The following is a 13,472-nucleotide window of genomic DNA, read 5'->3' on the forward strand; positions in this document are numbered from 1 at the left end:
TGCGACGACGCCCCGATGCCGGTTCGGCGATTCTCTGGTCACCGGAGAATCGGCGCCAGCCGGGGGCCGCCCTACACGTTCGCCCCCGGCGATTCTCCACCCGAGATGGGCCGAGTGGCCGCCAGGATAGCCTGAGTACCGCCGGCGCCGTTCACATAGTGGTCTTACCCGGCAGGACCTCTGCGTCCATCCTGCGGGGCCTGGGGGGGGGGGGGGGGGGGGGGGGGGGGGGGGGCTCCACCGTGACCTGGCCTATGATCGGGGCCTACCGATCAGCGGACCGGCCTCTCCTGGTGGGGAACTCTTTTACTCCGCGCCGGCCCCTGTTGTTCTCCACCATGTTCCGGCGGGACTGACGCGGAGAAGGAAGCTAGTGCGCATGCGCGAGTTTGTGCCGGTTGCAGCGCGCATGCGCAAATTCGTGGCGGCCGCCGCGCGCAATCGCCGACCCGCGGTGCCCGTTTGACGCCGGTATCAGCAGCTGGAACTGGGCGAGTTGCTCCAGTGCCATGCTGGTCCCCTGTCGGGCTCAGGATTGCGCTCCTGGGGGCCTGTTGACGCCATCGTAAAACGCGACGGCGTTTATGACATCAACACTTAGCCTCAGGATCAGAGAATCCCGTCCCCTCTGTTTTTCTTTAAAACTGTGGAATCTTACATTCACCGCACCCAATGGGTCTTCAGAACGAGGCTTCGATCGAAGTGAGCAATAGGCCCTGTCCATTTCAGGCAGGATGCAAATCCACCCTCAACCACCGTTTTGAGGAACATTTCAGAGAAATATTCCATGGGGTATGGCCCTCAGTCCCCACCAACAACCCCACACTCCTAGACCTGTTTTCCAAGTCATTCAGCTTGATTCTTCACGGCTTATTGGTTTCAGCACTGAAGTCAGATCACTCCCTAGCGCAGCAATCCCATCACTGTGGCCCAATAAAGCTGCCTCCATGCTCTTAATCATGATTCCGTGCACTTCAATAGTCTTGCTCGATTTCTTCAGAACCACACGAATGGGGGCCAAGGCCTCTTTGATTGCCCCGACACGATTCGTCGGTGCGTCTTGAACGCTCTCACCAAAATACTAGTGAGGACCTCAGCTGTTAATGGAGTGGACGGAGAGAAAGAAGCCGATTCTGCCATCTTACCTCCTGATTAGCCCTGAGAAGCCTCAGACTCTGCCAACAAGGTTTTCTCTTTGTGTTTTTCTGGACATCTCAGCAAAGAGAACTCTATCCCGATAACTCATGAGTTTCGAAGGAATAAGTGATCCATGTTCGCAAGGAAAAGGGCAAAAAGATGAGGGCTGGGATTCTCCCCTACCCGGCGGGGCAGGGGGTCCCGGCGTGATGGAGTGGTGTGTACCACTCCAGCGTCGGGCCGCCCCAAAGGTGCGGACGTCTCCGCACCTTTAGGGGCCAAGCCCTCGCATTGAGGGGCTAGGCCCGCGCCGGAGTGGTTGGCGCTCCGCCAGCTGGCGTGGACCACCTTTGGCACCATGCCAGCCGGGGCTGAAAGGACTTCGCCGGCCGGCGAATGCGCAGGAGCGTCAGCGGCTGGGGGTCACTTCCGCCTCCGCCATGGTGAAGACCATGGCGAAGGTGGAAGGAAAAGAGTGTCCCCACGGCACAGGCCTGCCCACTGATTGGTGGGCCCCGATCGCGGGCCAGGCCACTGTGGGGGCATCCCCGGGGCCAGATCGCCCCACACCCCCCACAGGACCCCGGAGCCCGCCCGTGCCGCCAGTCAGGTAGGTGTTTTGATTCCTGCCGGCAGGAGAAGCTCGACAGCGGCGGGACTTCGGCCCATCGCGGGCCGGTGAATCGCTGGGGTGGGGGGGGGGGGGGGGGGGGGGGGGGGGGGGGTGCCCGCCGGCACGATTCCTGCCCCCGCCGAATCTTTGGTGGCGGAGAATTCGGGACACGGCGGAGGTGGGATTGACGCCGGTCTCCGGCGATTCTCCGACCAGGCGGGGGGGTCGGAGAATCCCGCACCAGTTCATCAGCAGGAGCTACCTTGCGCGTGTCTTCCCCTTACATCGTGCCTCTAGAACTCCTAACTCGGAAATGTTAAAGCTTGTGGGGTGATGGATAGTTGGTGGTCCAAGGTCTCAAATTTTCGTACAGCAGTTATTTCGAGTTTCTGCCCAGGCAGGAGAGAAACGGAATGAATATTGAACATCAGGAATACAGATGCTACTGTGACACGTAGGCTGGAGGCTAAATTAGGAAGATTAAATGAGCACTATTTAAAAAAAAAATTTAGAGTACTCAATTCATTTTTTCCAATTAAGGGGCAATTTAGCATGGCCAATCTACCCACTCTGCACATCTTTGTGTTGTGGGGGCAGAACCCACGCAAACAAAGGGAGAATGCGCAAACTCCACATGGACAATGACCCAGAGTAGGGATCGAACCTGGGATCGACACCATGAGGCAGCAGTGCTAAGCACTGCACCACTGTACTGCCCTGAGCACTATTTTATGAAAGACCAAAAATTAATCATAACACTAGCGCTACAACTGTAGCAGCATGACAGAAACTGATGGAATGTATAGTCAAGTTGATAAGATGCATACAAATACAAAATGTTTAGATCATCATTAACATATTAAAAGTTAGGGTGGCACGGTGGTCAGCACTGCAGCCTCACGGCGCCAAGGACCCGGGCTCAATCCCAGCCATGGGTCATTGTCCATGTGGAGTTTGAATATTCTTTTTGTGTCTGTGTGGGTCTCACCCCCACAAGACCATAAGACATAGGAGCAGAATTAGGCCACTCGGCCCATCAAGTCTGCTCCACCATTCAATCATGGCTGATATTTTTCTCATCTCCATTCTCCTGCCTTCTCCCCATAACCTCTGATCCCCTCATTGATCAAAAACCTATCTATCTCTGTTTTAAAGACACTCAGGGATTTGGCCTTCTCAGCAATCTGCAGCAAAGAGTTCCACAGATTCACCACCCTCTGGCTGAAGAAATTCCTCATCATCGCTGTTTTAAAGGATCACCCCTTTCGTCTGAGATTGTGTCCTCTGCTTCTAGTTTTTCCCGCAAGTGGAAACATTCTCTCCACATCCATTCTATCCAGGCCTCGCAGTATCCTGTAAGTTTCAATAAGATCCCTCATCCTTCTAAACTCCAACGAGTACAGACCCAGAGTCCTCAACCGTTCCTCATACAACAAGCTCTCCATTCCAGGGATCAAACCAACCCAAAGACATACAGGGTAGGTGGATTTGCCACGCTAAATTGCCCTTTAATTGGGAAACAAAGTTGTGAATGCTGTGCACTTGCTGCAGATACAACTCCAACTTTGTGCATAAAGAATTTTGACTGATGCGCTTATGCTAACACTAATAACAGAAAGCTTTCATGTCAACGTTCTTGACATGGTGTAATTGAAAGACCCTGAACAACAGATGGCACTGTTCTGCCTTCCTGCTGTTCTACCTCTATTACCCAGAATTCAGGTCTTCCCAAGGTATCAGCACACGAAAAACGTTAAGCAACAAGTATTTGGTCTCAACAGCCTGAAAATAAAAGTTCATATTAATGCTCCCCCACCGTTGGCAGATAAATGGCAGTTTCAATCCTTGGCCCCCAACATTCTTCTGGCAAAGTGTTTGTTGTATGCCTGATTCCCTGCTGCTTGGCAATGTTCCCACTGCCACTACTGGTTAAAATGACTTTTCTCCCATCCTGGTTCCTTCTTCAGATTGAATCCAGGTTCTGTCAGTAGCTCCCAGTCACTGCAAAGCAGATTTTGGGGTGCGGTTTTCTGGGCCCGTTCGTAAGTCCAGTTATGGCCGCTAACTCTCGCAAGAGGGTCATAACGGGATTTGTGCCAGGGAGATCTCAGAATGAGATCTTCCCCAATCCCCACTGGCGGGGTAATCAGGTTCGCACCCAGCAAGGATGTGAAACTGATTACCATCAATTTGAATGTTTTTAAATAAGTCTAAACTGCATAACACTGTACCTTCCGGGAGACTGCCAATGTCCTGGCCGAAATCAGTATTGCTCTCCAACAGTTGGGATGATTGCGCCAAAGGCGTGTAGGCCAGTGTAGTCCCTGTGTGCCATGTGGTCAGGGCAGGGCAGTGATGGATAGATGGAGGAGGGGGGGAAGGTGGGGGGTGCAGAAAAGAGAAGGCGCTGTCTCTTAACTTTGAGATCAAGGCACCCTTTTAGTCCCGATCTCCAGGGAGCCGGGCTTGCCAGTGTCTTTAGGCCCCGCCCCTCAAGAATGACAGCACGAAACACAGCCCCCAGCTTTTAAAAAAAAATGATGAGTACCCAATTCATTTTTTCCAATTAAGGGGCAATTTAGTGTGGCCAATCCACCTACCCTGCACATCTTTGGGTTGTGGGGGCGAAACCCACACAAACACGGGGAGAATGTGCAAACTCCACATGGACAGTGACCCAGGGCCGGGATCGAACTTGGGACCTCGGTGCCGTGAGACAGCAGTGCTACTACTGTGCCACCGTGCTGCCCTCTCCTGCTTTTTTTTTTGACAAAATGTCAGAAGGTCTGGAGGGAAAACCTGGAAGGATAAACAGTTTTCAGTCAGAATCTGACACTTGGCCATTTTCTTTGGAAAATTCTGCCCTATATCTTCCATACTAATACACAGCTAACATGACAACACAAAACTGGAATTTTTAAACAGCTGCCTGAATGAATTTGATCAACAGGTCATCGCTCAAAATGACAACATTGCTACTTTAATTTTAAGCAAGTTAACACTGCAGTGTATAGAAATAGCACCATGTTTGTTTCAACCTCAAACATGCTGCATTGCACTATCTGACACATCCAACTGAAACAAACAAACCTCAAGCCAATTCATCCCAGAGTTGGTGCAAATAACATTTTACCCATTTGACCACAGCATCTTACGATAGTATGAACATTCATGCAGATTTAATAAAATTTACCGTCAAGATTCATCCCAGCCTGGAGGCACTTTCTATAACGGCAAGCTGGGCAGTTCTTTCGGCGAATCTTATCAATGATGCAATCATTCCTTCCAGCACAGAGGTAGTTATGCTGTCCTACACAAAAACAGGAGAATAAAATGTTTGAGTAAACCATTAACATAGGAGCTTGGGTAAAAGGGAAGAAGAAACACACTCCTGACAAACACAAATTACAACAATCTGTACTGGACATTACCGGTCTGGTTCCAAGCGAGACACGATTGGGAGTTTAAAATTCCAAGCTGTAAGATCCTTAGGAAGGACAGGGAAACTTGGAAAGGAAGAGAAATATCAAAGCTGATAAATGACCTACTTACTGTAGTAGAAAGAGCGGTTTTCAGTAATGATGATCAGGCAGTGGAAATACAATAGGATTAAGGAATAGCAAGGGATTGTAGCAAGTGATCGGGGGAGGGGGAGGGGGGGGGGGGGGGCGTAGCAATTTAACTATGAAGATCAAGTAAGTAGATACAAATGTAATTTGGCCACAATGGGAGGTTTTCATTTTCACAGGTTGGGTTCAGTTTCTGAAAACAGTAGCATCAATTATTGAACTAACAAGAGAACAGAGTAATAAATCAGAACGAGTTGATTAACTATCTGCTGATAAAACATCTTACACAATCTGATTTAAATATACAAAGGCAAACTTCAAACGGATGATTAATAAATTGATTGCAGTAAACATGGTTGAACTGTTATGGTCAATGATATGGACAAAAACAGTGGAAGTGCTAAAATAAATATTTGACATGCTACAAAACCATCACTCTGAAAAGGCAAAGGATTCACTTGTGCACGTAAGCCAGCACGGTGAATAAATGATGCAAGTAATGGTATCAAGCGAAAAGAAAAATCTTATCCAAATACCAGGAAACAGGCCAGGTATAAAAATCAACAAAGAAAATAGTAAGAGCTGAAATTTAGGAATATGAAAAGAAAAATCAAAGCAACAGTGATAAATGAGAAACTGAGCCATTTAAAACAGATTTTGATGAGACTCTCAGGCTTTGTGGAAATGTGCAAGAGGCCTGAATCTCAAACCCAGCTCCGACCATTTTCACAAGGTTGTGGAGAGGGGAAACAGGAGGAGACGGAGGCAGGATGAACTTTAGACATCCATGCACGTTGAACCTTGGACGTCTGTGGTTCATGGAGGCAACTATACGTTGGAGGGAGCTGCACAAGTGGCCTTCAGTCAGACTTGATTTCCACAGGGAAAGAGAGGGAAATGAGACTTGTGCTTATAAGATCTGATATGAGCAGGTCTAAACTTACTAGATTTGTTTGGAGAGGTTGGATACCTTTTTGGAGAGGTATGGCATCCTTTTGGATATGGTCCCAGGACATCTTTGGGAGAGATCAGACATCCTTTGGGATTGTTGAAAGTAGACATGAATGTGTAATAACTGGATAAACTCATTGGAACTGTCAGATGCATTGAAACTGTGAAAGACATGTAAAGGCATGGAAATCTCCTGCCCGTTAAATATTTCAGGAACAAACTGCCTGCAGTGTTGAAAAAAAAATCAGTGTTTGATATAAGCCTGAGGACTACCATTACATGATTAGTGCTGCATGACTAATTTTACAACATTTCATCATCACTGTGGGGTGCTTGTCGGTTCAGTTTGATTGACAGTTCCAAGTGCCTATAAAGATTTTGAAGTGGGGTTATGGGGGATTAAAGGAAGTTAAATGTAGTGAATGGATTCTTAATCAATGACTGCGGTTTTGTAAATAGGAATTCATCAATAGACATTTAAGAACTTCATTTAATCTCAACAAGGCTCCTGAAGTTTATCCATGGTGGATGGTGAATATGCATGGAGTGTGTAAGGGAAAAGGGTGGTTTCGGGGGGTAGGTTGGCCTGAGCTGGCTTTGGGTTGGCATGGGGATATAAAGGGCCATCGAGCATGGGTGGTGGGGTATAGGTGGACATGGAGGGTATGAAGGGCCATGGGGTGGGTGGAGGGCCACAGGTTGGCATGGAGATTATAAAGGGCCATGGGAGTGGTTGGGGGCATGAAATGGTATGGTTGGGGCATGGGGAGTGGTGAAGTGGCGAATGCTCCAGGGTTCTTTATTGTTTTATTCCTCTGTTCACAGCTGGGACAAAAGTGTCAGAGCAGCAAGCTGGGCCTTTTGTCCAGCTTGGCCCCTTACCCAGTAAATCCTGTGGCTGCCCCTCGTTTACAAACATGTCTTCTCCGATAACTAGGGGATTGTTCTAGCTGTGAAAGTATTGTTCTTTTGGGCTGCACGGTGGAACAGTGGTTAGCACTGCTGCCTATGGCGCTGAGGACCTGGGTTCGATCCTGGCCCCGGGTCACTGTCTGTCTGGAGTTTGCACATTCACCCCGTGTCCGTATGGGTTTCCCCCCACAACCCAAAGATGTGCAGGCTACGTGGATTGGCCACACTAAATTGCTCTTTAATTGAAAAAAAATAATTGGGTACACTAAATTTATAAAAAAATAAAATAAAATCAGTTCTGCTCCTGACGACCTATGAATTTGGGAGTCAGTGTATGACCCTTTCCCTTCTGAATCTGGGCACTAAGCTAAGATAGAATTGTCCTCCCTGTTCAGCGAACAGAGTCTGAATCCCACTCAGATTGATGGGATGAAAGTGTTCCCTGTCTGCCGGTTTGATGGGTTTCAAATTTATAGCTATCTGAATAAAATGTTTTTGTGGGATCAAGATCACAATGCTCAACACTCAATGTAAACTAGTTTTAGGCACTATTCACTCAAAAGTCAAACATCAACTTTAGAGAAGTTAATGTTAAAAATCTGCAATGCAAAATTACAGAACATGAAAACAGAAAATGAATTTAAACTATTTAATTCACCATTGAAGATTTTTCGCAAAGATCACTTAAAACAATTTTGAATAATTTCTTATTAAATTTGTTTTACTGATTTTCTGGATGGTTTTCTTACAGACACAAGTTGAATCATTTGCATCTGATTCAACAAGCAAGACTGTTCATGAAACAGGTATTTCATTCTTCCTAATTTCAACAAAATGGAGATAGTTGAACAAATATAATTCTGCAGTGTCAGAGCACAAGGGAACTCCTCACAGTGGTTCTACTCTGTAATACTGATATATCAAGCGACTGCAAATCACGATTTGACTCCAAGTAGTTATTTCAGGATTCTGCTTCACCATACGCATCACAGGTATTTCCCCCCGATAGCAACAATGGAACAATAGACTAGCTAACTGGAATCAAAGAATGGCTTTGTAACCAGAAGGAGTCCATTTTGCCCTCTGTGTCTGCGCCAACGCTCTGCAAGTGCAGAACTTTTTTTAAAAAACAGATTTCCAGAATTCTGCAGTAGTTTGCATTTACCTCTGCAAGAGCAGCGGTCCCACTCCTGTTCTTTCCTGTAGCCGTGCAATTTCTTTTCTCTTCAGATAATTTCCAATTCCTTTAGAAAGCCACATACAAATCTACCTCCACCACACTCTCAGGTAGCGCATTCCAGATGCTAACTAAAACTTAAGTTTGAACAAAAATAACCGACAATCCTTGCCGTTTACTACTTTGAACTGATAATTTGTTATAATCAATGTCAATAACGCATATTTCAACATATTTTACCACTAACAGCATAATCCCATCTGTTTCCTTTGAGCTAGCGTCAACAATCACTTAAGAGGTCTGGTTGAACACCTGGTTTATTGAGTAGTCCCAATGCAGCAATTTTCTAAAAGTTGATTTCGTATCTCCAATTTAATTTACATCTAAATTGATTGCCTCCCTATAACACGTTACTGTCTGCATGAGAACAATTAGGTCGGAGTGAAACACTTGCTCACTAACAAAAGGAAGACTACATTACTCCATTGAATTAATGAGTTTTCAAACAAATTTCTAACCGCAAGTTTTTTTATTGTTGGCTACCAGCAGTTCAGAAATAAAGAGGTGGAGTACACATTAACACTTTCTAAGTAATGCAGAGAAGGAGTCCTCAACAAGAAATGCTTGCATCTTTAATTGCTATCTTTAAAGGTACCCAAACGCATTTTGCTTAATGTGATTGAACCCAAAAAGAGTTGAATTCAAATGCATTCAGGAATTTTCATTTGGAAATATAGACAAAACATGGCATAGGAGGCGGCCATCGTCCCTGTGGCAGTAGCGATGCAGCCTAATCCCACTTCATTGTTCTTGGTGCTTAGCCCTATAGATTATGGCAACTCAAGTGCATATCCATGTGTTTGTTTTTAAATGCGATGAGGGTTTCTGCTTGTACCACTATTCCAGTGAACTCCAGATTTCCACCATTCTCTGCATGCAAACATTTCCCCTTAACTCCCCTCTAATCCTTCTGTCAATTACTTTAAATCCATCTTCTTTGGTTATTGATCTCACAGGATCGTTAGGCGCAGAAGGAGGCCATTTGACCCTATCGTGTTTGCACTGGCTCTCCCTCCCTATCCATTCTATCTGGCCCCTCAATTTTATACACCTCAATTAAATGTAAAAATAAATATAAAAGAAACAAAATATAACCACAAATTATCCTGTGAGGTTAATCATGCAGTTCTACATTCATGAATCCAAGTTATAAACTGTCAGCTTTGGAGAAACATTTAAGAGACCATTCTAAGAGTCCTTTCCGTTTATTTCCTTTGTTCCCATTTCTTTTATGTTATTTTATTATTTTGGTCCATGGACCCACAATTGGAATGTGCCTTTATGCGGAAGATTCATGGTTGAAGCAGCCTGCTTTTGTCAGGAGACTGTGTTCCCAGGTTTTGTTTTTAGCTAGACTTTTGGCACCAAGTGGATCATAGGAATCAGGTTTGGAGGGAGTCGGATTGATTGGTTAACTGGCAACTGGCAGGCTGGCCAAGGATTGTGTTCTGCCTGACAATGGTCAGTGACTCTCTCTCTCTCTGATGAACTAATGCTTTATTGTTCTGAAGGCAGTGAATGCCTGGTACATCCTTTGCTGCGAACCTGAAATTGTGGAGTCTGCAGAGAAGGTAGACAACCTTGCCAAGAGAAAACCATCTCAAGCCTACAAGGAAGAAGTTTCAAAATGAAAGCTGAACTTCAGAAAGACACTAACTAGAAGTCATCCCAGCACAAAAAACTTTATCCGTTTATTTTTATTAATATTTTCTTTTGCTATAAAGCATGTCATATGTTGAATTTTCAGACAAAATAGAACTCACATATAGTGAACTATGAAGTAGAGTAACAGACTTCAGAAGCACATTAACAGACAAATGAAACAGGGAGAAAAACGACATATGACAGATAATGCAGAGAACTCAAAGAGATGCATTTTTGAAGGAGGAATGAGGAAAGGCAATTTAAACTAAATGGTGTTATTGTGATTAGGGTCCAAGACCTGGAGATTCCCACAAACATCTTTGAAAATGGTTGGACAAGTTGCTTGGCTGTTAAAAAATCATTCAGGATGTTGGGTTTTATAAATAGACGTTATGCTAAAATTTACAAATCACTGGATCCACCTCAGCTGGAGCATTGTGTCCAATTCTGGGCACCACATGTTAGGAAGGATGTGAAGGCCTTGGGGAGGATACAGAGGAGATTTAACAGAATTACACAAGAAATGAGGGAATTTGGTTATGTGGAGATACAAAAGAAATCTGGTGTGGTTCTCTTCCAGGAAGGGAATATTAGGGGGGAGATAACTGGGGTCAAAATTCTGATGTGCTTTGATAAAATGAATAAGGAGAAACTGTTAATTTAATTAATAAAGTAGAAATGCTTGGAGATTTGATTATTGCCACAAGGCTGTTAGTTTCAATAACTGCAGGACTAGGGCATTGACCCAGAGACAATAGAAGCTTGTGGTGAAACCCAAGATAGAGATACGATATTGGAAAAGAGGAACGTGGGAGAAACTGTGATTGGGTGAGTTTTTATGCATGTTCTGTTTCTGGGTTACAATCGGAAACCTTGTTCCTTCAATGCTGCCCAAAAAATTTAAAAGGAGGACTACATTTCAACAAAATTACCCATGCGTTCCAAAACAAAATTATAGAATAGTTTTCTGGAGGGTGAATGAAGATGAACTGAAGAGGCAACATGAAACTAAAGGTCACAACTTGCACCCAAGAATCACCAAGGGAGTAAAATGTTCGACAGTACCATGCAAACACCTGCTCATATAGTGCAATATCTTACTTGTAAAAACTATCACTATTACTAATGTCAGCTTTAACAATTGTAGAGTCCAAAATGAGCTTGATAAAAGGACAATGATATAAGACAGAAGAACCAGATGGAAATGAGAATTATTTTCTAATCCATTTATGATGATCTGCAAAAGGGTGCTGCAAGCAGATTCAATAGTAACGTTCAAAAGGGCTCTGGATAAATGTCAGAGGCTGAAACCAAATTTTCACAACTTTGGTGACATATTTGACTCCAATTACATATCCCTGCCATGAATAACACGGCTTATTTCTATCTCTTTATCATCCAATTCTGTTCCTCTCAGCTCATCAGCTGCTGATATACCTATTCCTGCCCGTGTTACCTCTTGACTTGGTGACTCCAACACTCTTCTGGCTGGACTTCCATGTTCAACCCTTGATAAGCTGGAGGTTATCCAAACCTCTGCTGCCCGTGACCGAACACACACCCAAGTCTCATTCATCCATCATCCTTGCGCTCGCTGACCTAGCTCCTGGTTAAGTCACGCCTCCATTTTAAAATTCTCAGCCTGGTTTCCAAATTCCTCTCTGGCCTTGCCTCACCCCATCTCTGCAATCTCCTCCAGGCCCATAACTGTCCAGGATATCTATGCTCCTCCAATTCTGGCCACCTGAGCAGCCGGATTTTAATTGCCCCACTAGTGGTGGTATGCGTTCAACCGTTAATGCCCCAAGCTCTGGAATTTCTTCCCTAAACTTCTTTGCCTCATCAAACCCCTTTCCTCCTTTTCAACTCCCCATAAATGCACTTTGTTGATCAAGCATTCGGTGACTTGCTCTAATATCTCGTTATGCAGCATGGTTGACTCCATTATGGTAAATGCGCTAGATAAATACAAGTTGTTGGTTTTGAAGATACTGTAGCCTAGCAGTAATAGTACTCGACTAGGAACATGGAGGATTAACTTCAAATCCCACCTAGTAATTTGTATAAAATTATGAGGGGCATAGAACATAGAACAGTACAGCACAGAACAGGCCCTTCGGCCCTCGATGTTGTGCCGAGCAATGGTCACCCTCCTCAAACCCACGTATCCACCCTATACCCGTAACCCAACAACCCCCCCCTTAACCTTACTTTTTAGGACACTACGGGCAATTTAGCATGGCCAATCCACCTAACTCGCACATCTTTGGACTGTGGGAGGAAATCGGAGCACCCGGAGGAAACCCACGCACACACGGGGAGGACGTGCAGACTCCACACAGACAGTGACCCAGCCGGGAATCGAACCTGGGACCCTGGAGCTGTGAAGCATTTATGCTAACCACCATGCTACCGTGCTGCCCAAAGTTAGAGGAGGCATAGTTAGAGGAGACAGGAAGAAATGCTTCCCCTTGATGGAGGGATCAATGACCAGGGGCATGGGGCAGGAGATTTTAGAGGGGATGTTAGGAAAACCTGTTCACCCAGAGGGTGGTGGAAGTCTGGAACTCACTACTTGAAAAGGTGGTGGAGGCAGAGACCCTCAGAATATTTAGGGGAGGCGGTGGCGTAGTGGTATTGTCACCGGACTAGTATTCCAGAGACCAAGAATATTGCTCTGGGGTCACGCCGCTGCGGATGGTGGAATTTAAATTAAATAAAAACCTGGTGATGACCATGAAACAATTGTTGATTTTCGTAAAAACCCACCTGGTTCACTATTGTTCTTTAAGGAAGGAAATCTGCCATCCTTTCCTGGTCTGGCCTACATGTGACTTCAGACCCACAACAATGTGGTTAACTCTTAACTGCCCCTCAAGGGCAATTAGGAATGGGCAATAAGTGCTGGCACAGCCGTCGACGTCCACATCCCGTGAACAAATTTTTAAAAAGTACTTGCGGTGCCAAAGCATACGAGGCTATGGGCCAAGTGCTAGAAAATGGGATTTGAATAGTTTGGTAGTTGTTTTTGACTTGTGCAGACATGATGGGCTGAAGGGCCTTAATCTGCTGTAGACCTCTATGACTCTAATTCGTGGGTGAACACCAGGAAAATAACCACAAAGACTTCCAAATGGTTTTAAAAGAACAAACTATTTCAGGACAGAGAACCTGACAGCCTTTCTGAGCCTGACTACACAAGCGTGATTGACTCTTAATGCTTTCTGAAGTAGCTCAGCAAGTCACCCAGTTGTAAACAATTCCAACTGTTGTCAAGAAGGATAATAAAATAGAAGAAATATGATGACGGATAATATGAAGGCAAACACAGCCCAGTTGATTCTGCAAAGTTCTCACCAACATTTGAGGGCTGGTGCTCAAGATGGGAGAGCTGTCCCACAGATTAGTC

General features: G+C 45.3%; 1 protein-coding gene across 4 annotated transcripts in view; it reads right to left on the reverse strand.

The window, feature by feature from the left end:
- The window catches only part of nr3c1 (nuclear receptor subfamily 3, group C, member 1 (glucocorticoid receptor)), a 137,409-nt gene that overhangs the window by 52,606 nt on the left and 71,331 nt on the right, over nucleotides 1-13,472 (reverse strand). For all 4 annotated transcript variants that reach the window (XM_038795815.1, XM_038795813.1, XM_038795812.1 and 1 more), the window contains exon 4: nucleotides 4,944-5,060. In XM_038795815.1, the coding sequence (XP_038651743.1) occupies nucleotides 4,944-5,060 (117 nt within the window). The remainder of the gene's footprint in view (nucleotides 1-4,943; nucleotides 5,061-13,472) is intronic.

The sequence above is a fragment of the Scyliorhinus canicula genome, chromosome 4, assembly GCF_902713615.1.
Source record: "Scyliorhinus canicula chromosome 4, sScyCan1.1, whole genome shotgun sequence".
In the NCBI taxonomy this organism is placed as follows: domain Eukaryota; kingdom Metazoa; phylum Chordata; class Chondrichthyes; order Carcharhiniformes; family Scyliorhinidae; genus Scyliorhinus; species Scyliorhinus canicula.